The sequence below is a fragment of the Chelonia mydas genome, chromosome 1, assembly GCF_015237465.2.
Source record: "Chelonia mydas isolate rCheMyd1 chromosome 1, rCheMyd1.pri.v2, whole genome shotgun sequence".
Classification (NCBI taxonomy): domain Eukaryota; kingdom Metazoa; phylum Chordata; order Testudines; family Cheloniidae; genus Chelonia; species Chelonia mydas.
In genome coordinates this window covers 275,789,060-275,815,301 of record NC_057849.1, presented here as the reverse complement: position 1 = coordinate 275,815,301, position 26,242 = coordinate 275,789,060, and the positions used below count along the sequence as shown (strand labels likewise).

General features: G+C 44.8%; 1 protein-coding gene and 2 long non-coding RNA genes across 3 annotated transcripts; 2 read left to right on the top strand and 1 right to left on the bottom strand.

Annotated features, from left to right (window-relative positions):
• Positions 1-1,894, top strand: MYF5 (myogenic factor 5). The gene is made up of 3 exons (XM_007059029.3): positions 1-523; positions 1,351-1,426; positions 1,707-1,894. The coding sequence occupies exons 1-3, from the start codon at positions 23-25 to the stop codon at positions 1,892-1,894; spliced, it is 765 nt and encodes a 254-aa protein (XP_007059091.1). The 5' UTR covers positions 1-22.
• Positions 1,085-11,533, bottom strand: LOC122465913. The gene is made up of 3 exons (XR_006291060.1): positions 11,399-11,533; positions 1,677-1,682; positions 1,085-1,095 (listed from the first exon to the last, which is right to left on the bottom strand). It is a non-coding gene; the product is annotated as an uncharacterized LOC122465913 (long non-coding RNA).
• On the top strand, positions 11,398-26,242 carry LOC122465911. Its single transcript, XR_006291055.1, has 3 exons — positions 11,398-11,553; positions 11,654-11,655; positions 26,231-26,242. It is a non-coding gene; the product is annotated as an uncharacterized LOC122465911 (long non-coding RNA).

Sequence of the window (26,242 nt, the reverse complement as noted above, 5' to 3'; positions counted from 1 at the left end):
CTCTGTATTAGGGGCTGTAAAGATGGAGGTGATGGACAGTTGCCAGTTTTCTCCATCCGAGTTCTTCTATGACAGCTCCTGCATCTCTTCCCCTGAAGGCGAGTTCGGGGAGGATTTTGAACGGGGACTGGCCGCGTTTGGAGCCCACAAAACAGACGGCCCATGGTCCGACGAAGAGGAGCATGTCAGAGCCCCCACAGGGCACCATCAGGCCGGGCACTGCCTCATGTGGGCTTGCAAAGCCTGCAAGAGGAAGTCCACTACCATGGACCGGAGGAAGGCAGCGACCATGCGCGAGAGGAGGCGACTGAAGAAAGTGAACCAGGCTTTTGACACGCTGAAAAGGTGCACCACGGCCAACCCCAACCAAAGGCTCCCCAAAGTGGAGATCCTCAGAAACGCCATCCGGTACATCGAAAGCCTGCAGGAGCTCTTGAGAGAGCAGGTCGAAAACTACTACAGCTTGCCAGGACAGAGCTGCTCTGAACCCACCAGCCCAACTTCCAGCTACTCGGACGGGATGGTAAGAGGCGGACGTTTCGCTCACTCTTTAGGTTGTGAACGTGCCGACACGGGCAGGTTACTCCGTGACTGCTTTGTGGTCTAAAGGTAGAAGAGTGAAAAGGGGATGCGTTTATTAAGATCCCACGGAAACATTAAGCGCGCTTAGGAAATGGTCCCTTTCCAGGATGTAATTCACATGGTGTTCTGCACGCAGACAGCCTTGCGGTGCTGGGGAGGGGGGGGGGGAGACTTCATATGTGCAAAGGGGGCAGCTTTGTTGCCCTGCAGGGGATGAAGCTAACTAGAAACCAAGCTCCTGGTTAGGGATCACAGCGTTCACCATTCAACGCTCGTCAATTCTCCTTCGTGTTTTGTAGCCGAGCTGTCACGAAACACCGCAGGGAAGGCGGAGAACTGAGACTAGGGAGTGAAGCCTTTGCTCCCCCCCACCCCCCAGTAACTTTACAGTCTTCATGACAAAACTAGAGGGCAAGAGGGGAACCCACCCAGCTGCCCTGGCCCAGAGGAGCTGTTGATGCGTTTTTTCCCGAGCGCGTTTGCTCCATCGGTGCCAGGGAAAGTGTCCTCTTCCTGACTCGCCTTCCTCCGGCTACCAAGCCATTCTCCACGGCTAACGCGGCGCACATTGCGGGTGGGTTCGCCTTTTGCCACGCTGCCCCTCAGCCACAGAGCCGCTGGGAACCGAGCTCGAGTAAGCCAAGGTGCCGGGGAAGGGCGAAGGCGCGGTGGGGTTTTAGGGCCCCCCCCCCCCGGCTCAGGCCGTTGGAAGTCAGCGGGCAAAGTCGCCCCCCCGGGGTCGGTGCGCTCATTTCTTGTCTCTTGCAGGCTGAATGCACCAGCCCGGCCTGGCCCCAGCGGAGCGGCAGTTTTGACGCTGTCTATTGCCCGGACCTTCACACCGGTAAGACTGGACCCACTTCCCGGGCCAGCTTAGTAGCGCAGCTACTCGATGTAGCTCGAGAGGCAACATCTGCCATGAGTTTTCACGCTCCCGAGCTCTGCCAGCCAGTGATATTTACAGGCGATGGTGTGTGTCGCGTGTCGGCGCCTGGACTCCCCGGGGCTGGCTGGGGATAGGTACCTGGGTTGGAAATTAAATCGTAGCTCGCTAGTGAGTTAATGCACGTTTCTTGATGCATGTAAGTATTTACCGATCACTTTCGCCTTACTCTGTTCCACAGACAAAAGCACTACACTGTCCAGCTTGGACTGTTTATCCAGCATCGTGGATCGTATCTCCTCCCCCTCCGACCAAGCGGCGCTGCCGCTGGGGGACACCGCCTCCCTCCCTGCAAACGCCAGCCTCGAGTCCCAGCCAGGCACCCCTAGGACCCCTCCTCATTCCAGGCTCATCTATCACGTATTATGAGCTCTGAGACTTGAAACCAACTCCCTCCACTGCTTTTCCGTGGGGAGAAAGGCATCACACAAGGAACAGCCGCGCCTCTCGGCGAACGAGCTATGCACGTGGAAGCCGGGCCGTTCAATCTGTGGATATAAAGGAGAAGCTTTTTAAACTGTATATTTGTGAATAATGTTGCCACGAGACGTATTTAACTAAAGCATTCTTGACACATTTTAGTACTTGTCTGACTTTTATTATATTGTTACCAGGCTAACTTTTTGGCGAGGGTAAACACTGTACTCAGTAAACAGAAGCGGCTTCCTGCAAAGTTTTTATAGCGATGCTGAGATTATATTTTCATACTGGTATTTCTTAACTTTCCTGGGGCGAGGAGGCACTTTCATTCCACCTGAAACAGCAAAGCAAGGGAGAGCTCACTTGCAAACAATATTAAACATATTCCTCTCATCAGATACAAATGTATGAAATACACAGACAACATTGTTGCCTAATGCTGTATATTTTGTTATTTCCATGCATGGGATGCTTTTTGTTGTAAGCACGTCAGTATTTCTTGGGGGAGAGGGGGTTCTCAAACTAAAAGCAACTGAAATTGTCAAGGGCTGGGAATACACGGTATTCTGAAAAATCCTGCTATAAATCAAATGTGTTATTACAGAAGTAGTTCCTTTTGTGGTTCTTTAAACCAGTTCCAAATATTCAGGACTCTAGCCACTTTTTTATGATTGGTAGCTCTTCCATATGCTTACGATACGTTTGAATTCACCAGGCTAATAATGGGATCGCACATTGCATATTTAATCTAGAGGAATCCCAGACCCTTTTACAAACTAAAGCCTTGGGCCTGCAAAAAATTAGGCTCAGGTTTAACTTTAAGCCTGTGAATAGTCCCTTTGAGTTCGGTGGCACTGCTCAAAGCACCTGCATAGATGTTTGCAGGACTAGAGCATAAAGGTACAATGCAGCATTCCCTATGTGAGTGGCTCTTCCTCATGCAAGTAGGGATGTCCATGGGACTACTCAGTAAGCAGGGGTTTGCAGGACAGGCCTTTAGATTACACATTAATAGCAGAGACCTGCTCCTATTGACATTAATTGCAATGGGAGCAGAACTGGGCCCCACCTCTGCAGTCCTTATTCTGGCAGACCCCCGCCCCCCATTTATTTCTGTGGGAGTAAGGGTGCAGTAAAAATTACAGGATTTGGCATTAATACTACATTGTCAGTTTACCATGTGTCAACCGCATGATTTGGCTCTTATATTGTAGGCAGACTCATAGATGGGGGAACTAGGGGTGCTGGGGGTGCTACTGTACTGCCCCTGTCTTGAAGTGGTTTTCATAATATACTGGGTTTACAGTTTGGTTCAATGGCGCTCAGCAATCCCACTATATAAATTGTTCCAGCACCCCTGGGCAGAATTGTACTGTCTGTGGCAAAGGACTACCAATGTAACAGAGTAGAAGTGGGCAGCATTGATAAAAACAAATTGCAAACTATCCCTTTTTTCTTGCAATGCCCAAACTACAGTTCACAAGGTTCACAAAACACATTATTTTGCCCACATTTTCTTTGTTCCACCTCATATGACGGAAATGCATGCATAATTCATAGATGGCAACAGAGTCACACGGCACTAGAAATCACCAGGCAGCGTTTGCAAAATTATGATCTTTTAAAAAAAATATTTCCTTTCATTTACTAGGTCGCTTCAGCGAACATGTTCTATGATGAAAAGATTCCAGCCATTAGTAATGCTCTAGCTATAATCTAAGAATGTCTTCACAGTAACGTCCAGAAAAGAAAGATGGATTCTTTCAATAGCTCTCAAGAATATCTAGCATGAGAAATTATCCTCTCAGTGTCAGGTCTCATGAACGAAAGGTGTGTAAGCTTTACTAGCATGGACTTATGGATATATTTGGCATATTCATGTTATTGTTAGCAATGGATGGCTCAGAGCACTAGTAATGGGATACAGAGCCTTTCATGTCTAGGGACTTGTCTACACTGCAGGCAGGCTGTGTGTTATCTCCTGCACCTTTGCCCAAACCCCCAAAGCCCTCAGACACTCATCCAGGGGAGTGTGGAGCAGAACACATGTTGACCAGTGACCCATTCTTACCTACTTTCCCACTTTACAGTGTGGCGATAGCAAAGGGGGTACCACCTGGTCTTGAGCCAACATAATCCTACACAGCCATTGCCACAATTCCCTGAACTTGTATCTTCTTGCCCTTCTACCTACTCACTTCTCACTTGCCTCTGTGCACTGACAGCTACATGGCATTTAACCTGTCTTTTCCCATGCAGTTTAATTCAGTTTCTGCACAGCTCAGTCCAGCTCTGCCAAACAGCAAGAGGCCCGCCACAGAGCATGCCGCTAGCTAGATGGAGGCGCACCCCAGGGTTCTAGTTAACTGTTAAGATCATGATTTCATCCACAGCTCCAGCAACATCCACCTCTATGAGACCATCTCAAAGAGGCAGGCAGAGCTGGGCACCCACCAGCCTGGTGTGTAGGGCTGGGAGTGTATCAAGCACCTGAAGCAGCTGGATTAAAAGCAAAGGAAGGGAGCAGCAGGTTGGACACTGAGCGGACAAGTTACTCTTTCTGTGATGAGCTGGACCCACTTGCCACCACCCTGAGCACAGAGGTCACCATCTTGCATGAGGGAGGTCTTGTTTACAAAGTGAAGGAAGGGGGAATAGCAGTGGAGGAGAGCCCAGTGGAGCCGGTATGAAACTGGAAGTTTAGAGTAAGCCCATGTGGGCAGACAGGCAAATGGCCATACTGAGGCAATTATCTGAGGGCCTGTTTGGGGAAAGACCTGTGGAACAGCCTGGAGAGGGAGTGGTACACAGCCAGAGGTCAGATCTGTGCGTGGTAAGTGCTGTCCACTATCTTTGTTAGTGTTGTAGGAAATTATAGTCTTAAAAAGGAGGGATTTCTTGGTTATGACCAATAAAATTATTGTTATGGAGGATATTGCCTGCTAGTAGGTTGTGTTTAGCTTTGATTGAGGGGGGAAACAATGGCATTCCCATAACCCCCCTTTCCTCTGTCTGTCCCTGCCTCCAGTCACATGGATGTGTGGTGGCGGGAAAATTACACACATCATTAGTAGCTATTTCAGAGTATCGTTGTAGTAAATGTTAGCAAACTATTTAAAGGACTTGCAGGTCTGGCAAACATGAACACATATTTATAAATATATTGCTCTTTAGTAACCCAGTCACACCAATCTGATTATATACGTTTATACCTAGCCTATCAAACCATTGTCCCACATCTTTGTCCTATAGGAGACAGCATAGATTATAAATCCCAGGGGCCACAAGATGTGACAAAGGTTCTTTTTTCCTCAGTGTCTGTCTCTCTTGCTCTGTCCATTTGCAGCAACCTGTCCTTTACAGGCAGGGGGAGGATGCGAGGATGGGGGAGCCGGGGGAGAACTCTGCTGATGGCAATTCTCAGCAGCCTATCACAGTATGCTATTAATAATCACCTTAATTTTCTTCCACTCCTAGAAGGTGATGCTTGAAAATGTTTTATATATAAGGTATTGCAGCTTGTCAGACAGATTCCTTGGCAGGGCAAACTTGCTCTGACTGCCCTGGTATCTCACTCAACTTCTTCACTCAGGATATACTGTTCAATCACCAGCCACCACAAAACCCCCTTGGCATAGATATTTGGGTTTCCTCCACTTGCCTGGAAAAGCTTCTCCTTTTCCCCAATCTTGTACTCGGGACAGGGTGATGTCCTGTTCAGCTTTGGTGGAATTCAGCCCAGGTTGGTAGAAAGTGTGACCAAAAATTATCACTTGATTGCTGTTTTGCATCTTCTCTGAAGTGAGCTGGTGAACTCGGTCTATTTCCCTTTGGAGATACCTCCTCACCATAAAAACTACCATCACACATGGCACTAACTGGCTGTTTCAGCTAAGAGGCTAATGAGTAAATGTGTGTGGACTGACTTTACTTAACTATCCTGTTTAAGTTTGGTAGGATAGAGCGGGGACAGCTGCACTGCTGACATGGGGCATGATCTGGCAAGTACTCTGTGTGCAGAGCTGCCACTGAACTCAAGTTAATTTTGGTTTACAGGACTGGGCCCTCACTGTGTGACTTTGGTGTATGTCATTTCTCTTCTCTGGGCCTCAATTTGCCCCTCCTTAGGTGGGGATATTAATGCACAAGTACTACCCAGTGAAGTTGTGAGTTTAAGTAATTATGTGTAAAAGTGCTTTCAGAGCCTTAGACAAAAGGGGATACAGCAGTACAAAGTGTTAATACTCTGTAATATCATTATGAACATTCCAATCCTTAAACTCTTTCAGTACCAGGTAAATGTTTTCAATCATGTGCAAACTTTTCTTAATATAAATTTAAAATTTAGGGTTAATGTATGATCACTTCCTCTCTGGACATTCAGTGAAATACTTTCAGGAAAACAGGAAAGTCCATGTTTTTATTTATAAGAACACTTCTCTATGTGGGTATCCCCGTACATGCCTGTTGTTACTTTGCTATGCAGATTATTGAGGCCAAATGAAAATATTTAGGTGAAAGGTAGTTCTAGTGTTCTGCTGATCATTTAACATGATGATTAAACAATTAGATAAGCTCTAGAACATACTCTTTTACTTCTGCACTTTACTGACCTTGGCAAGTGACCTTCTTTCAAGTATGCCGTGCAACACTGACAAATCACATGTTCGTAATATACACCTCTCTTTGGCTAGCAGACATTTTAAGAGTGACAATAAAGGTCAACACCTTTGAGAACTAGCTCTTCACTTATTGAATGTGTAAAAGTATACAGCGTGCCGTACATTTGTTAATATCCTTAACAGCAGTAACATGCTAGACTACAGTTGGAGGGGCATTTTATGAAGTTTAGGAGATCCAGATGCAGAGTTTAGCAGGCTTCTAAACAAAATGGTTATGAGTCCATCATGTATAATCCTTGGATATCTGACAGTGTTCTAATTTTTCCCACCCATGTGCAGAATGAATTTTGTTAAGTGCATCAATGTGAAGGTGATGTGTGACACATCACCTCCATAATGGTTCACAAAAAAATATTCATGTGGTGGGGGTGAGGCCGAGGGGTTTGGAGTGTGGGAGGGGGCTCAGGGCTGGAGCAGAGGGTTGGGGTGTGTGGGGGTAGGTGAGGGCTCCGGCTGCAGATACGGGCTCTGGGGTGGGGCCAGGGATGAGGGGCTCAGGGCTGGGGCAGAGGGTTGGGTGCAAGGGTGTGAGGGCTCCAGCAGGGGGTGCAGACTCTGGGGTGGGGCAGGGGAAGAGGGGCTCAGGGTTGGGGCAGAGGATTGGGGTGTGGGGAGTAAGGGCTCCAGCTGGGGGTGCGGGATCTGGGGTGGGGCTAAGGATGAGGGGTTTGGGGTGAAGGCTGCCCTGGGGCTATGGCGGGGAAGAGAGGACTCTCCCCAGCTCTTTCTCCCCACAGCAGCACCTGGGCTGGCGGGAAGGGGTGTCTCTCCCTGCCAGGGCAACTCTGGGGCTGGGGCAGCAGGAGAGACTTCTCTCCCACATGTCGGGGCTGGGTTGGGGCCAGGGGAGGGGTGCCTCTCCCAGGGCCACGGCAGGTCCATGCCAGAGCTGGACTGGGGCTGTGGGAGAGGAGTCTCTCCCACGGCCACAGCAGATCCAGGCCGGGGCTGGCTTGGGGCTGGAGGAGGGTCTCATCTCCCACGGCCGCGGCAGGTCTGTGGCTGGGCTGGGTTGGGTCTGGAGCTGGGGGAGAGGATTCTCTCTCGCTGCCGCAGGCCTGAGCACTTGCACAGTGCTTAATCGGCTGCTGCGCAGTGCACAGGTTAGCGGGAACTTCGATATCTGATGTAAAAAGGAGTATGTTGTGCCAGCAATGCCCCTCTGCCATGTACATTGGCCAAACCGGACAGTCTCTATGCAAAAGAATAAATGGACACAAATCAGACGTCAAGAATTATAACTTTCAAAAAACAGTCCGAGAACACTTCAATCTCCCTAGTCTCTCAATAACAGACCTAAAAGTGGCAATTCTTCCACAAAAAAACTTCAAAAACAGACTCCAACATGAAACTGCAGAACTGGAATTAGTTTGCAAACTGGACACCATCAAATTAGGCCTGAATAAAGACTGGTAGCGGTTGGGTCATTACAAAACCTAATTTTCCCCATACTAATTTCCCCCTACTGTTACTCACACCTTCTTGTCAACTGTTTGAAATGGGCCACTCTCATTATCACTACAAAAGTGTTTTTTCCTCCCTTGGTATCTTGCTGTTAATTGAATTGTCTCATTAGACTGACCTCCCACTTGGTAAGGAAACTCTCATCTTTTCATGTGCTGTGCATTTATACCTGCTACTGTATTTTCCACTCCATGCATCTGATGAAGTGGGTTCTAGCCCACGAAAGCTTATACCCAAATAAATTTGTTAGTCTCTAACGTGCCACAAGGACTCCTCATTGTTTTTTTGATGTTGTTGTAGTCACATTGGTCCCAGGATATTAGAGAGACAAGGTGGGTGGGGTAATATACTTTATTGGACCAATTTATGTTGGTGAGAGAGACAAGCTTTTGAGGTTAGAAAGAGCTCTGTGTAAGCTCAAAAGCTTGTCTCTCCCACCAGCAGAAGTTAGTCCAGTAAAAAGGAGTGCATGTCACTACATCTGAAGCCATTCCTAGAGCCTGTGGGATGGGTGGGAACAAGATTTAGAATTATTGGTCCCTTAGGAGTTTTGTTTTGAAGACCAAATTATGAGCATTCAAAGAGGAAAGGGATTGAAAGCAAGGCGTTGAACTCCCTGTACAATCATACTGACAGCGTCCCCATTATTTTACACAAGGATATCCCCACAGGTTTGGAGGGACATGTTACTTTGGAAAACAACACTCCCTGAGCTCCAACCAACCCTCCCTACCCCATGACATTACTTCTTAAGGCGTGCAAAACTCCAAAGCCGCACAGGCATACAATGTCTTACCTCACCCATTTGCCCTGTGGATGCCATTTCATCTCAAACGAAGACAAAATGTGAGCATGTTTTGCTGTATTTCTGCAGTTTTCCTGACCTTCATCCAATATATTGAAGGGCATGATCCTGTCATATTTTTGTAAAAAATAAATAATATTGTATTTGGGTATTAGCTGGACCTTGCTGAAACAAACTTTCTGCTTCAAGTCTTTTTAAACAAAGGTTGTTTGTTTAGGACTAAAATTCATCTTTTGTTCTTGCTTTGTGTTAAGTAGTGTTCAGAAGAATTTAAGCAGCTATGCATGTTGCTCTGTGAATAACTTCTTTTACCTCTGGACTACTGATTCAAAGCCTATCAGAGTTCTCCAGTGAAAATGAATTCTCTGATCTTAATTCAGTTCCTAGTCCAGAGCAGATCCAAACACTCACTGCAGAAATGACAAAACTAACATATGGAAGATGACAGCCACGCTCTGATTTGTGACATGACTGGTAAATACTACACAAGAGAGCACAAGTTCTACACCGTGATGTATTAACACCTGTAGTTACTGTCCATTTCAAATTAATGTTTAGGATTAGTGTGAGAAGCAGTTCTTTACAAGAAGGTCGTGGTGTATGGATCATTTGCCTTCACTGGTGTGATGAGAGTATTGTAAGTACTGTTCTAAAAATTTATACTTCCTGGAACTAACTTGCCACTGTCAGAAAAGTTGCTAAGTGGGTCTTATATGTCTTAGTTCTAGGAAATACTGCCTCTTCTGGGGGTTGTATTTCTGGGAATTTCCATCTATGTGGTGTACAAATTTGGGTGTGTGTACTCTAGCGAGCACTTGTGGCGCTTGCTTTAGTTAAGGTTGAAAAATAATTTTCATCAGCATGTTTTCAGTCACTTGTAACTTTCTTAAACTTTGATCATTTGAGTTGACATTTTCCATGCTTGGCGGAAAGTGAGAGAAAAAACTGTTTAACTTTTTAGGAATTATGTGTATGAAAATACACATTTTTCACCTTGAAAAAAAAAATCACTCCCCTCCCCCACCTTGTCCCCTGCCAACAAGGGTAAAGCTTAAAAGTGGCAAAACTTTGAAACACAAAACCCAGTATGTCATTACTTCCTAGTGAGTAGTATGTGCTTTGCTATGTTGCAAAGAATTTGGCTATTGAACAGCAAAGTTATGCGTATTAGGAAATGTGCACGTGAGCCAAAGAAAGTTTTTGTGAGCAATGACAACTTTTGATGCAACCATGCTGGCTTTAAGCCATCATAACTTTAGAAGGCTTGGACTGATTGTCCTCAAAGAAGGCTTAATGTTTAGGTCTCAATCAGGTCTACAAAAGAAGACAAGTTTGTGAATGCTAGCATCAGTGGTTTGAGTGTGTGGCAGTACAGTGCTCATTTGATACACAGAGTGGAACTATTCTCCTCAGTATACAAAGAAGATCACTATGGATCACTCCACAAGACTGGAATCTGGGGCCCTAGGCACACCACAACATACACCATAGCATATTGCTCTGTGAAGAACCTCTTTTCCCTCTGGGATACCACCCAGAGAGGCCAGGGCAGTGGCATGGCAGCCCTTCCCTCCTCACCCCACCCCAGGGGCAGCGGGGCCCCCTTTGGAGCAGTACTTACTCCAACACCTGGGGTTTATCCGTCTGAGTTGGTGGTCTGGGTTCATTGCACTCTTCTCTTCCTGCCACACAGAGATATGTTGGAGTGGTGTTGGTGGGACAACCCAGAGCAGTAACTCTTGGGCTTAACTCTGATATTCTTATGTGGCATCTCTCAGAGGTGTAAAGTTGTCTTCAGAATCAAGAAGATGCTTCTGCATCAGTTATACTCAGTTTATGTTTTCTTCACAAGCTGGAGGGCTGGACATATTTTATTTAAATGAAAGCTGAAATTCTAATGCAAGGACATGACTTCAGGAGCTGGGGCTCTGACTCTCTGTGAAAGGAACACTACTATACTGCCCTGGGTGATTCCCTTGCTGTAGCTTGGCATGTCACCAGGGTGCGTGATGACAACCTAGTGAGTCAAAGGCATCAGACTGTATAGGCCTGCTAGACTGCCGCTCTTACTTTATGGGGTTGCTCTTTGTTTCGTTAATCTTTTTCCATTAACATGCAGATGTTTTGCATTCATTTTGTTTTCTATTAAGGAAAAAGAATCCCTGCAAACAACTATGCTAAGAGATTGTTAAGGTTCTACTATGAAACACTTTAAAGTCAGGAAGTGCAAAAGTTAAGCTGGAGCATGGTGTGCTTGTATGTCTGCATTATGCTAAAGAACCAAATCATGGATTACACCAGGGATGAATTTGGCCCACTGCCTTTAATGATGTGATTACACATTATTTCATAAATACTAAACTAAGAATAAATTCTTAAATCATATTCAACAAATTATTTCTACATTAGACACATCTGTGTCTACCTGAGTGTAAAGCACGCACCAGCAAATAAACAGATGTTCCACTAGGGGGCCAGATTCAAGTGTAATATCCATATTACATATCCATATCCGCAGCAGGTCTCCAAGGTGAACAGCCTCTGGCTTGTTAGAACAATGTAGGTAAGGGAAGTCGGCAAGCCGGATCCGTAACTTCGGGATAAGGATTGGCTCTAAGGGCTGGGTCAGTCGGGCTGGGGCACGAAGCGGGCTGGGCGTAAGCCGCGGCTGGACAAGGCGCTGCCCTCTCCCGGGGGGGCAGCGGCGACTCTGGACGCAAGCCGGGCCCTTCCTGTGGATCGCCCCAGCTGTGGCAGGCGTCGATCGCCTCTCCCCCTCTGCGGGGATGGGGGGGCCAGCGTTCTGCCTCGGCCGGCGCCTAGCAGCTGACCTAGAACTGGTGCGGACCAGGGGAATCCGACTGTTTAATTAAAACAAAGCATCGCGAAGGCCCACGGTGAGTGTTGATGCGATGTGATTTCTGCCCAGTGCTCTGAATATCAAAGTGAAGAAATTCAATGAAGCACGGGTAAATGGCAGGAGTAACTATGACTCTCTTAAGTAACTATGACTCTCTTAAAGTGTTCTACTTTGGGGAGTCGGGCTCTTGAGGCAGGAAGAAGCAGCTTCTTTGAGGAGGGGGGTTGTCTCCTCCCGAGCGGCTGGAGCTCTGGCTGGATAAGGAGGTTGCACCTCTCCTCTTGAGGTTCGCTGATTCTCTCACTAGTCTGCACCGTTTAGGGGAAAAAGACATGGTTCGCCACTGATCCTCCTACTCTGGTCTAGTTACTGGGGCAGCAAGAATAATAGATCCTTAACCTTCCCGCGGTGCCCGCCGATCGCCACCTATATGGTGGTGGCCAAGAGGATCTGCTGCCCCGCCCCACAGGGTGACTGGGCTGGAAAACACCCTGTGGGAGAAGCCAACACTTCGGTGTTGAAAAACAATATGATGGCCGAGCCTCCGGGTTCGCAGCAAACCGCCCTCCATTGCATTGAGAATTGTGGGGTTCTCTTGAACTACCACCTATGCCCACATACTCTCCAGAACGGGAGGCGACAGTTGCTCTTCGAATGTAAAGGGTTGGAAACCGGGAAACTCGAGACCCTGAAAAGATTAGCTAAGTCTCCAGACGCTGTTGCCTGGGAAGGTTCTGATGACCACTGTTCCATGAGGTCCTTTCCCTCATGCAATGTCTTTCTCCATTTTCCTACTGTTCTTGTCCAATCTGTCTACCCGCCCGCCTCCAAGGGATTCTCGTAATGATTATATTAATCACGCTCGCTGTCACCGAACTTGACACTGGTTGGACGGGCCACCTGGGGTTTGGAACACCCCAAATAACCTGGAAAAGAAACCCGCATGGGTTTGTAAAATAGCCAAATGCCTTGTCATCTAATTAGTAATGCGCATGAATGGATGAATGAGATTCCCACTGTCCCTACCTACTATCTAGCGAAACCACAGCCAAGGGAACGGGCTTGGCAGAATCAGCGGGGAAAGAAGACCCTCTTGAGCTTAACTCTAGTCTGGCACTGTGAAGAGACATGAGAGGTGTAGAATAAGTGGGAGGCCTCCGGGCCGCTGGTGAAATACCAGTACTCTTATCGTTTTTTCACTTACCTGTTATTAGAAACACTCCTACTCCACTTGATATCAACAATGATCCTCTATTACCCCATTTAACTTTTCTGTATCTGTTGTAGGTGGTTGAAGTAAGTTTTTCTATGTAGTATATGTAGTTTTTACATGACTCATGTTCCCGAACTCCCTCTTTGTTCCCTGTAGATTTGAATGAATCTCTGTTGAAATAATGTTTCAGTTTGAGGGGTAGTTCTTTTGACCGAGTTGCAGTTTTGAAGCGTCTATATGTTGATATAATACCATGATTTTGACTGGATTGTCTTAGGCCATGAAAACGGTGGGTAAAATTTTCAAAAGTTCCTTAGTAATTTAGGAGAAAGGTTAGACTTTTAAGAATCTAAGTCCCATTGACTTTCAGTGAGAGTTAGGCTTATAAATCCCTTAGGTACTTTTGAAAATTTTACCCACTAAATCATTGTTGTCACCAGATGCCACCGGTGTGGTGCTCTGCTCTGTTCAATGTTGATAACAGTTGGCTGCGTGCATGTGTTCCCTCTGTGTGCTGCCCTGGCTCTGCGCAGATCGCTGACACAGCGGACCCTGAGAGAACCCCCAATGACCACAGACTCCGATAAGGTACGAAGGCACCTGGCCAGGTTTATTGTCAAACAAAGCACAGTAATAGTTTCCCGCAGACTCTACAGAACATACTACGAATATGTGCCCCCGACAATGGACCGGCTCAGTCCGTGGCTGGATTCTCCATGGCCCCCTAGGCCAGACAAAGACAACCCTTCAGGGGTACATTTTTATACACAGGTACAAACAAGTTACACATCACTCCCGACGTATAGAGGTGCAACCCCTCTACATGTTAGGGTGCCGCTTCTCACCTTGCACATTTTGGTTCGAACAAAACAACTCTATCCATCATACTACCCTCCTCCCCCTGTCTTTAGGATGGGTCAGCATGTTCCTTGTTATCTATGTGGAATGTGCTAATACTGGAATGTTCTGGTATCATCCTGGCACATGTTTATATTACTAGGGCTTAGTACCTTTTAGATATGTGTATATTTGCAACATCAGCATTCTTCTTGCCAGCTCCTGTGAGCAGGGCCTCCCTCAGGCTCATAGCTTAACTTTGCTTTATGTTAGCAAAGTCTTGACCATTACTTGAGTTCAGGCCTTAAGTTTCATACCAGGCCTTTGATACAAGGGTTTATGTTTCAGGGCCTCATCTTACCACAAAAGTTTACAGGAGCCTTGTATGTTCAGAAAGGCTGCAGCACTCCGATTTCATTGCCTATGGAAACTGCAGTATTGCCAACCACAGGCGGTCGAAATCAGAGTCAAGCCCCCCAAAATCATGAGAGTGACCAAAAATCATGTGATTTTAATGATAATAATGTTTTTATTTGCCTATTGTTTTGTGAGTCTTTAGAGTTCACATTTTCAAGCTTTTCTCTGCAACCACGAAGACTGGAAACTTACTCTCCCTCCACTCCCCTGGAAAGCTGAGATTCGGAAGTCACCCCTCGAGCTGGTTGAAACTCAGAATTTCTGTTCTTTGGGAAATTCTGATATTTCAAAGACGTTTTCGTTCCAATCCAGAATGAGAACTTAAAATCCTGACATTTTTCATTGCAAGGAAATTCTGAAAGTTTTTGTTTAAGCAAAATTGAATTGTTTCAGTCTGATTTTTTTCAAAATGAAACAGAGCAGCTGGCTGCCCTGCCTCCCAGGAACTCTTCTCTGTCCTGACAGCCAGAGACTTCCTGGGCTGCTCCTGATCCCAGGAGAGTCCCCCAGAGTTGAGATCAGCCCAGGGAGTCCCTCACCATGGAGAAAGGAGCCTGGAAACCCCAACTCCAGCCACGCAGGGGGATCCTGGAAGCCCTGAGAGCACAGGCTCAAGCCTAGACTTCCAAGGCTTCCAGCACTTTCAGACTTCCTGCCTCCAAGCGGGGATCCTGGAGGCCCTGGGGTTCCTGACCCTTGCTAGTTTGTGTTATGCAGCTGCCCCAGAGCGGTGGACCCTGGAAGCACAGGCTCCCTTGCAGCCCACCAGGTGAGCTGGCAGGAAACCATGAAGATTTTTGGTGGAAGTTTGGAAGTTCGTCAAACCCGTTATGTCTCTGCGAAACATTTCAAGCTTGGCAAATCAACATTTTCAGATGAAACCCTATTTTGTCAGAATATTTCCAAACCTCTCTAGTCACCACATGACTTTGTGGACCTGGGCTTTAAGAAACACTGTGCAACTCATGAGAAAATTGTAAAAGTTAGCTACATTGACTGTGGCACCAACAGAGTGCAAGAAACACCTCAGTGAGCCACATGTACCTGCAAGTTGCATACCAGAGAGTTAGATGCCCTGACATGCCTCTACATGCCATCTGACGGGTAGCAGGAAAAGAGGAATATTGTCGATGGAGATTGGGTATGTCAAAACCCTTGCCATATACCTAGGCTGACTGTTATGCAAATGTCTGGGAGTCCAATATAGTATCCTGGGAAATATAAGTTAAAATGTGAATAATACTAACATATTTGATTAGTGGAAATGTAACCTGGTTAACCCCATGCCTCTGGGAAAGTTACTGTCTCTTTAAATGGTGGTGCAGCTTGGAAGCTTAGGCTTGGAGACAGTAAAAGGAAGTGGGGGACAGAAATGGGAGGAGAGTAGCCACATGCCCTAGAAGGGGCAGCTCAAAAGAAGGCAAGAGGTGCAGGATTCATGGGTGAGAGAGCTGGGAAGGAGTTTGATAACTGAAGATCCTCATGCTAAGCATGAAGAAGGAGAGAAACTGTGAGTAAACAAAGCCAGAGACAGCTGTACCCTCCCACAGCCTGAAATGCACATTTTTCACAGTGGAAAAAAATGTCTCATTTGTTTATCACCAGGGTAAAATTCAAAAGTGGCTGACCTTCAGAACATGAAACTTAATATGACTATGTCTCCTAAGGAGCAGTGTTTACTTTACAAACAACCTGGCTCTCAAATAAACTTACAAACGTGTGAAAATGTGCTGTAATATGTGATCCAAAAAGAAAATGACAAAGGATTCTCTGGAGCTGTGGTCTTACCAGCTTATTCCAATTAGCCATGGAAAAGAGACCTTTTCCCAAATATTAATAGTATTTGTTCAGTCTACCCATGACTTTTCCGTAGCGCCTGTCACCATAGTATGTGGGAGGCACTGGGGGAGTGTATGCATTGTTTTTATGTTTGATTTAGTAGGTTTCCTTTCAAGCATTTAGTAACTACAGCTACTAACCAAATGAGAGAAAACGTCCCCCAATAAAAGTGTATACACCTAGCGCCAGGTATGGAGTAGGAAACCACAAATCTAGTTCTAGCAATTGGTGGAAAAACGCCTCCTATAAAGGGGGAAGGTTTATCAAACCCACTTACCAACTCTGCTGTAGCAGATACTCAAATGCCACATTTGGGACATGGAATAGGACTGAGATTTATGACAATGAGTAGGATTTATTTCAAGGTTTAATGGTGCTATACCTTGTCTTGTAAGTAAGGGACTTCTTTAAACTTCTCAGGCTAAATCCTGAAATCCTTCATCTGGCAATACCCTAAGTTCTGTAAAAACATTTTTTATGTTATTACAAACTATACAAGGAGATTTTTTAAAGCGCTAGAAAAAATCCATGAAGTCTCTCATATGTAGAACTCGTGCTCTACTTTAATGAGCCATGCTCTGGAGTTTAGCCATTGAAAATTTCACATGATCCATTTACTATGAAAGTTGAGGACACTGAAAAGGAGTTTATATATTTTTATGCCTCCCCTTGCTTTATATGCAACTTAGTGATACCTTACTCCATCATATAACTTCTGTGAAAGAAAGAGCTCTATTTTTACTACTGCTCTTTATTCTGTGAAATTAATCTGTGTGTAAACATGGGTTTTCTATTTTTGCAATGGAAAACTGAAGACTTTTGCTACATGTGTATGTATGAAAATATCTATAATACCTACGTTATGAGCTGCAAATGGAGTTTAATATATCTGTTCCTCTACATCAACTCTGTTCTTTTTTTAAAATAAAACATGGTGGTAGTTAGACCAAATTTATACCAGGGATAAATCTGGCCCTGTATACCTAACCCTTTGAATTTAATGCAGTTGTACTAGGGAAAATTCAGCTGGCAATGTCTAGAGTACAGTTACAGTATATTGACTTTTCTCATGCTGCACAAATGGACTATATATGTGCTAAGCAGTAAGGTGATATTTATGATGATTGAGGGCTGACCTAAGATAAAATATTAATAGCCCCAATGCCTGTGGTATCTGGAACTGTTCCCTCCTTTTAGAAGTGGGGAGGCATTATCACTGCCACAAATATGGGTGGATGTGTGTCCCACAACTCCACAGAGCCCCAGGATATTGATGGATACCAAGGGCCAAGCCCACGGATCTCAGAACTTCAACACAGAGGGCTTGCACCAGTGCACTTCTTTGTGTGTCTCCTTTTCCCAATGGAGGTACAGCACCCTAAGGAGACATTTGGCCTCTGAATCCTCCTACTGTAGCAGGAGCTATGGATTGGATTTTTTCTGCTCAGAAAGCCACAGGGCTCTATTAGAGCACCCCTTGGGGACCAGCTGCTCCACCCCCCCAAATCTGTGGAGCTCTGAATGTGCAGACTAGGCACAGAGGGGAGTGTGTAGGGTTGGGGAAAACACTCCACCCTCCTGTGGACTTAGGTCACTTTGTGTCCTAATTCCTACTTCTCTGCTGCCTTTCTGGCCATGTAATGGAGGGGAACACAGTTCTCTGATTGCAAAGATTTAGGATCCTCTTCTCATCTTTCTAGTTCAGGGACCAGATCCTGAACTTGGTAAAATTCTCACTGACTAAAATGGCCCCAGCCAGTTCAAAAATGCGGCTGAACCTGCAGCCACAGGGAGACTCCAGGTCAAGAGGACCAGGAGGTGAAATGTTAGTGTGAGGTTCACATAATGACTGACAAGGCCTCAGCTCTGTGGTGTTCTGCTGACACATTCTCATTCTCCAGGGAGCTCAGCTTTTCATCACAATCCAGACTGGGGCATACTGAAGGTTCATCTCCTCCTTCTGTGTAACAGGCAACCTGCAGTCACTCTTTCCTCCACAGAGCCACACACTATTTCTAGACGTATGTAGTGTTTCTCCCGCCCTGGTGAGAATAAACCCCTTCCAGGCTGGTGTGTGAGGAGTTTAGAGCAGATGGGGCTGGGGAGGTATCGGGAGGAATAGAAGTTATACCCTGAGTCAGTGACTCTCATTCTGGGCTGCTCTTCTATGCTACTTTTGTGGGGTAAAGACGACAGAAAACTGCTGGACTCCAACAGGGTTCCTTGGGCCAGTCCAGTCCTATGCCACCTCCCCTCCACACCTCACAGCACCTGGGGTGGGGTAGGGTTTTGGTGGAGCACTCTGTGCTCTGGGCTACAGAATAGCACATGGTGGCTGGGGGAAGCCCAGCATAAGTTAGAGCAGCCCCAGGTGATGGGAGCTGGGAAGGGCTCCAGCCAAGCCCAAAGTTCAGAAGAAGCAATGGTGCTTTGCAGTCATATTTACCACCACTATCTCCCAGCCTGACCCTCCTAAGCTGTGCATCCTGACAGGCACAGCTCAGAATCAAAATGAAGGAGTACAACTTGAATGGCTAGGCAGACTTGCCCAAACTATCCTTGTCAATGGCTTGCGTAAAGACCATCAGACAGTGTGACAAACTGGGAAATATCTGTATTGATTTTTTTAAGACTATGGTACACACCTGGGTATGTTTATGATGGGTTCCTTGCTATGGGGTTAGATCAAAAAGGATTGTTAGGGGAGCCAAGCAGGAGCGGGGTAAAACAATGACACACATAAGAGGCCCAGAGAAAACAGTGGAAAAACTGTTTACTGTGGAATACCACTAGCTGGCTCTGACCAGGCCAAGAACAGTTTACTGTTGTTAAGGCTAGGATCAAAAGGAGGATAGAAAACATTAGAGGACCCCAGACCTAGGAAAGCATGGCGGTTGAGTGCATGGCCGGAAGTTGTCCAGCGACTCTCAGTTAGAGCTGCCAGGGTGGCAAGAAGAAACACAGTAACAGCATGCTGCAAGCTGGACAGTCTGTTTCCCAAGTTAAAGATGTGGGTTAGCTGGGCTGAGGGAAACTTATGAAAGCTGCCAAGGGAAGATTAAGCTGTAACACAGAGCCAGGCATATAGGCCTTTTATTGTTTTTACCCTTTGATTTATGTGCTTTGTACCTTCGGGGGAATGAATTCATAATGCTTTGTTTTGAAAATGCTGGTTTTGAGTTGGTTTAACCACCTTGTTGGTCATAGGTCCCCAGAGTGAGAGGGCTTATGGGTGCCAAATGCAATTGGCTGGCTGGTCAAGTCAATACAACTGGGAAAAGGGGGCTGCAGCCCAGAGACCCAGTCTGTGTGGCTACGAGTGGTTCCACCCAGAGTGTGTTGCAGGAAGCCAGGCCTGTCACCTGAGGGGAGCACCGGAGAGGGACTAAAGGGGATCCAAGGTGCTATTCTCACAGTAACCATGACACAGTCCACAGACTTTAGGGTGAGCTCTCTATCTCTGCTTGACCAGTGACTAGCATAATGGGGCCCTAATCCTGACTGTGGCCTTTCAGAGAAGCTGGAATATAAATACAGAATAATAATGATACATCTCCAGGTATACAGATGATGCTTTTTTGCCTATGATCCAATCGTGACTTATTATCCTTGTGTTTCTAGAGTCAAGAGTCACTGAACAGAATTCTGCATTAACACCTACCTACTGCTCAGAATTCAGAGCACTCCATCACACCCCATCCCCCCCTTGTGAGGTGTAAATCCAAATAAACTTTTGCCCACAAACTTTTTGCAGAGTAAAAAAGGGTTGGAGATTGGACACAAGAGTGTTTTTAGTAAACATAACACATCTTTTTTATATTTTACTGAAATTCTTTAGTGTTTTGGTGGCTAAAGGAGTAACTTATTCTGTAATTCATTTATGTTTGAAAATTTAAGGGTTGTTTTTGGTTGTTTTTTGTTTTTTAAATTTGCTCCAACTTCAGAGGAAGAATTTTTAGTCTAGAGAGACAGTTCTCATCAGCCTGTTTCTGTTCTGGCTCAGCAGTCAGATGGGTGCTTGGATACAATGATGGGAGCCATAGAAATGGATACAAACTGCTCCTGGTGTGGAAGTGAAAAAAGCTGAATTCTATTCCTCAGTTTGATGTTATGTAGAGGCAGGTGTGAATCTGAACATCTCTACCTCAGCTCATCCTTCTTTAAAAATCAATTTCCTTTATATAAACATATATAAAAAGCACAATATAATAAAAGGGGAGGAGGAGAGACTCTTCCATGGATTTAATTCAGACTAGCTTAGTAGAAATCAGTTGAAAATTCCAGCTGGTTCCATTTGGCAAAGTTTTGGAACAGAGCAACTGGGCTATGGCTTCCCCAGTAGATATCAAAAGAGGCCAGTTGAAGGGTTCTAATAGAGGGTATTATAACTTCTATTAGGGTACCTCATGGATCACGTGCCTGGTCCAAAGCCCATGTTGATTAGTAGGCATCTTTCAACTGATCTTGATGTAGAAATCATCTTTGTATTCTATTGGGTGGCCAAGATTTTATTTTGCCAAATAGAACAGACAGGTAATTTTGACTTGGTATTCCATGGATGAAATGATTGTGTGTGTGTGTGTGTGTGTATGTGTGTGAGAGAGAGAGAGAGATCAATAGCAGTGCACAGGCCCTATCTTTCAGGAACAGAGCCGTTTAAAGTTACAAGCTGTGTGATTCATTATATCAAGAACATTAATTCTACAATCACAACAATTGTGCGTAGCATTTTTCATTAAAACAGTTCCCACACCAAATGATACACTGTCCTAAATAATCCAATCAGTCTTACTAAACAATCTGTAGAGAAAAAGTAAAATTCAGAGGCTCCTAAATAAGTGACCTGATTCTGCAAAACTCCCTGAGCGCCTAATAACTTCTGTTGCTTTCCATGGTGGATACTGGGTGCAAAGCACTCTGGAAGATCATTTATTTAGAGTCTAACTTGAGGCTCCTATTTTTGAAAATCTTAGCCTTCATCTTTATAGTAAGCATCAATATTCAATAAAACCAGGGTGAAGTGTTTGATAATTACGTTTGTTTTTCTTGCTTACTTTTCAAAACAAAATTTGGGGAAGTAGGTGGGCGAGGATCTTTAAGTACCTGTAGGATTGTGACCTAAGACTTAAACACATGCTTAACTTTATGCACCTGAGTACTCCCTTTGGAGCCAAAGGAAGTATTCATGTGTGTAAAGTTAAGTATGTGCATACGGGCATGTAGGATCAGGGCCTTAATCAATAAGGAGGATGAGATCTCTCCTTACAACTGAAGTGATCTGTGAGGAGGATGGAAAACACTGTATAAGTTGTAAGTATTATGTGTTTGTTTATTTAAGCTGATGGTCTGGAAATCTATCTTCGTATGTGTGACCTACTCTTCTGCCCTAGATTCATTTTTTCATTATAAATTAATCCTGGAATGTTGGAAGCCCTAGATTCATATTTTCATTATAAATTAATCCTGGAATGTTGGAAGCAAATGTCTCTCTCTACCAAAACTTTCCACAGAAGCAGCATTGATCATGTTGCTGCAGGCGTTTGTTTCTGAAGGCTCCAAAGCCTCACTGGAAAAGTTAGAGGAGTTGTCTGTGATAGACTATATTAAAAATGGGTGAAATTCTGCTTGCCTTACTCACATGAGTAGTCCTGTCATTTGACCTTGAAGGTGACCCCAACAAAAGGCATTGGGGCACTCCTACTTACTGCTCTTACTGTATAATAAAATCACATGGTTATTAAATATTTTGCTATAATTTTTTGTGCAGTGAGTGTTCCTTGCTTCTGTTCTTGCTTTTGTTTTCCAGTGAAAAACAGTGATTTGGAACCCATTGGTAAATTTGGTCCTCAAGACTCCCTGCATTTGATAAATGTCAGAACTACGCAGATGAGCTGCTTTAACTGTAACAATCCTGATGGCTTGGCCAAGTCACTGAGAAGGCCGGCATTAGAGGGTAGCAAGCAGGGCAATTGCCTGGGGCCCTGCACAGCTAAGTTACATCATATCTACAGAGTCACTGTGGGTAAATGTAGTGTAAGCATTACAGTCATTTAATCTGTAAAAGTGGAAGTAAATCACTCTAAAGCAGAGATTTTCAAACTATGGGGCATGCTCCTTAGGGTGGCACAGAGGAATGTTTGGCAGGGGGGACGTGGCGACACCAGGCCGCTTGGGCTTCGGCCCCGAACGGCGACACCAGGCGGCTCGGGCTTTGGCACCGGGCGGCAGGGTGGGGGCCCACTCCTTGTTTCTGCCCTGGGCCCCAGCAAGTCTAATGTCAACCCTTGTATCTGATGATATTGCAATCTGGAAGCTGTTGAGCTGCGAGATTAGAACTGCTTCATACAGCAAATTATTCTAAATAGCTATGTACATATATCTGTAAATGTATACTTTGCAATAACATAGCTCTTTTGAACAACTGTGAAAACTATGGTAGTGTCTTTGAAAACACTAGGTCCTGATCACCCCTGCAATTTCCAATAAATTACCACTCTTTGGTCAGTCAGTTTCAGAAGGGTTAATCCCACTCAAGGGGATTAAGTCCACTAGAATGCTCTGCTTGGGTAGCACGGTGGTTAGGGGCTTTATAAATAGCTGGGTGGATAGACTTCAAGTTTTATTTTCCAAATAGAAGATTTTTTTGGAGGCTGGTCCTGGATTGATTTCAGTGTAGTTCTGTGAGTAGGAGAACTGCAGGACCGGGTCCTAATTTAGGTCAGGGAGTGAGGGAAACATCAGTGGATTTGTTTTGACATTGTCATTCTCAGATTCTGTTAAACAAACTGAAGGAATTGTTGGTGAAGAAAAGAAAATCACATCTGGACTGAAAATGTAAACCACAGGCCCCAGCCAATATGACTCAGACTTTGTAGCCTAAAAACCGGTGTTTGTATGGGTATTATCGCTGGTCCAACTGAACGCATACAGTAGCTAAGCATAAAAGAACAGGCCTCATTCAATGAACTCTGATCATGTGTGTTCTTTATTTCCTTTTAGCTTCAATAGAAGTTAGATGCCTGCCCTCAGAGATCTACTTTTATAGGGACTCTTTCTGAAGGGTGCTGAGCCTGCCCCCTGGTCTCCTGTGGAAGTCAATGTGCGTTGCAGAGGCTGTCCCTCTCTCAGGTTGACGATCTCAGTATGAAAAGTGTGGAACTCTTCTCAGTAAGATTTTTCATATTCTAAAGCTGCATGTGTCAGAAAAGCCATTATTTTAACATTACTTCCGGTAATGTGTTACTATCAGACTCCTGTGTCTTGCAGGGCTTTTCTGGGGGTGATTAATCTGCTTGTGGGCCTGGTCATGCATTTCCCACCATGGCAAGAATCCCATTGAGTTCAGTGGGAGATTAGCCAAAGTAAGAAGTGGAGGACCATTTTTTTTTTAAACTGCCTCAAGGATCAAGGGCCAGATTTTCAAAGATTGTTAGGTACCTAAAGATGAAGCTAGGTGCCTAGTGTGATTTTTTTTTTCCCCAGAAGTGCTTAAGTGCCTAAATCCTTTTGAAACCAATTGGATTATTTAAGATGTTGAAATCAATAGGAGTTATGGGTCTATATTCTTTTGAAAATCCCTGTCTGCATTTGTAGGCACCTAAATACCTTTAAAAATCTGCCCCAAGGTCCCAATTTAGCAAGATATTTCAGCACATGCCTGGCTTTAAGCATGTCAGGAGTCCCAACTGAAGTCAAAGGCATGCACCATAAATCTAGCAACGTGGTTATACTTTGAGGCCTCGGGACCGTATTTTTGCTCTGTGTTGGTACAGCGCCTAGCACAATGGGGCCTTGGTCCACGGCCGGAGCTCCTAGGCGCTACCTCAACCCAACTAATTAATAATAGCATTTTAGAAAGTTACATTTGTTGCTGTGAAGTGATGTGGTTAGTCAGATGATATACTTAACAAGGAAGAGAATGGCACATTTGTAAGGCCCCTTAAAAGCTCTCGTGTGGGATCTTGGCAACCACTTGCTGCGGTACGTAGTTTTTTGATTGGTAGTTATTCTGCAGAATTGCTTATGACACTACAGCCATTTCTTGCTGTCTATGAGGCATGCCCCTGAAATTATTTTTTATTCTTTGCGGACATAGACATTTTCTGTGTGCAGTTGGTTACTGGGAGTATGTTCCCCTAATTAAAGGGGAATTGGAACAATCAAAAAATAATTAATTTTATCTAGGGTTCAAATTTGCCCTCTCAGCGGCCTTCAGGATTTGGTTGTACAGTTGAACATTGAGTTCCCGCTTTGTGTGCTATTGGGTCCTTGGACAGATGACTCTGCAATCATCTTGCTTTTACTTTGCTCCGCAGCATCACAAACAATAGACCTTAAAAAAAAAAAAGGGGGGGGGGGCTGTACTTCAGTTTATACAGTCCTGTGGAGAACAGCTGGTGAGCCACAGCTTCTGGGTAACTTCTGGCTATGATTGTGTGCGAGAGAAAGAGAGAGGCAGAGATCTTCAACTGGGCTGGCAGCAAGATTGTATGTGCAATGAGTAAGGAGTTGGGGGGGGGGGGCTCTTTACACAATAAAATATTAAAACTATTATTTTTAAACAGATTATCTTTTGATGTATGTAAGCCTCTGCAAGCTGACACCACATAAAGGTTACTTTAAGACTACCATGTGCTTAAATGCAATGAGAGGTGCTGACTGACGTGTGACATTGATTTGTTACCAGTTTCAGCAACATAGATTGTTAATGATGTTATGGTCCAGATTTGTATTTTGGATGGTCCGGCTCTTTGTTTGTTTCCATCAGTTTGTCTCAAACAATTGCTAAAATTCACCTGACCCGTAGTTAAAATGAATATTTTATGCATATTGTCAATATTTGCTTCCTATTGCAGGGAGCTTATTGGAATTATTTGTCAGACCTTTTTGGTCATATGCATCTTTTATTCTTTTGTAAATAGCAAGAATAAGTTCTGCTTATACTCTCTTGTTTTGCAAATAGTAAACAAAGTGAACTTGCCATGCATTTGATTATTGAATGGGAACTGTAACTAACAAGGAATTTTTTATTCCATGTTACATATTTTTGCCTTTGTTTAAAAAGCTCTTATCCATTACTGTCTAGCCGGATGGAAGAGGAATTAAGGCACAATCAGAGGGACTCCCTGATGAGAACAGCATTGCAATGGTATGCTGAGAGGAAGAAGCAGGATCACTTTAAGGAAGTCACCTTTGGTATAAAGTTACTGTGAGGTTAATAGGAATGAGGAACAAATAAGGAATTGTTCTTACCTTAAGGAAGAGCCAGGATAGCACCTTGCTGGATAAAGATTTCAAGAGGAAAGCAGGAGGCAGCACAATAAATTAGGATGTAGACATCTGGTCAGGAACTGGACTGAGACCAACCACTCCTTTCAAATAGGACAATAAGATGGTACCCACTTCTACTACTCCCAGCCTACTTTACATTTGAGCCACAGCCCTAGATATGAAAGGCTTCGTCCGATCGAAACTCTCATGTGTTCAGTCGTGTCTAAATTGGATGCTTTTTAAATGGTGAAATGCTTTTCAAAAGCATTGCTCCACTATCGTTTGTTAGTCCCCAGTTTAAGTGATATCAAGGTCTGTGCTATGTAACTAAGAACTGGAAAATATTACAGGGGGTAGCTAGTGGATTAGTGGTTAGAGCTGGAGATCTCGCAGCATCTTCTGGCCATATGTCACAGTCTGCATGCAGATGTACTTCTTTGCTTCACATATTGCACAGTCTCTCTCCGGTTAGTCTGCTTCCCTCCTGTGCACTTACAATTTGTAGTTGTTGCCTCATTGATTAATGCTCTTCTGTCATACTATCAATTAGTGACTGGCTGTTAGCACTGGTCTCAGTGATGGGAAGCTTAAGGGTTCTGATTAATAATCTGTCCTCTGACACTTCAACTCATGTTAAACAGTCATGTTTAAATCAGGGAAATATAGTAAAACTTAATACAATCTACTCAAGAGATGGAAGTATTGTTTTCCTCAATTTTTATTATTGTAATTCCCTTTTTATTTGTCTGATGTTCCAGCTGTCATAGGGTAGCTGGTTCCCGTGAATAGACTGGGCCCAGCTTCCCTGAGTCATAGCAGGTGAGTCCAGTCCAGCCAAATAAAAGGGGCTTGACTATCCCTGGCCTATAAAGGGCTGCTAGATATCAGGCAAAGGAAGGAGAGATTGGAG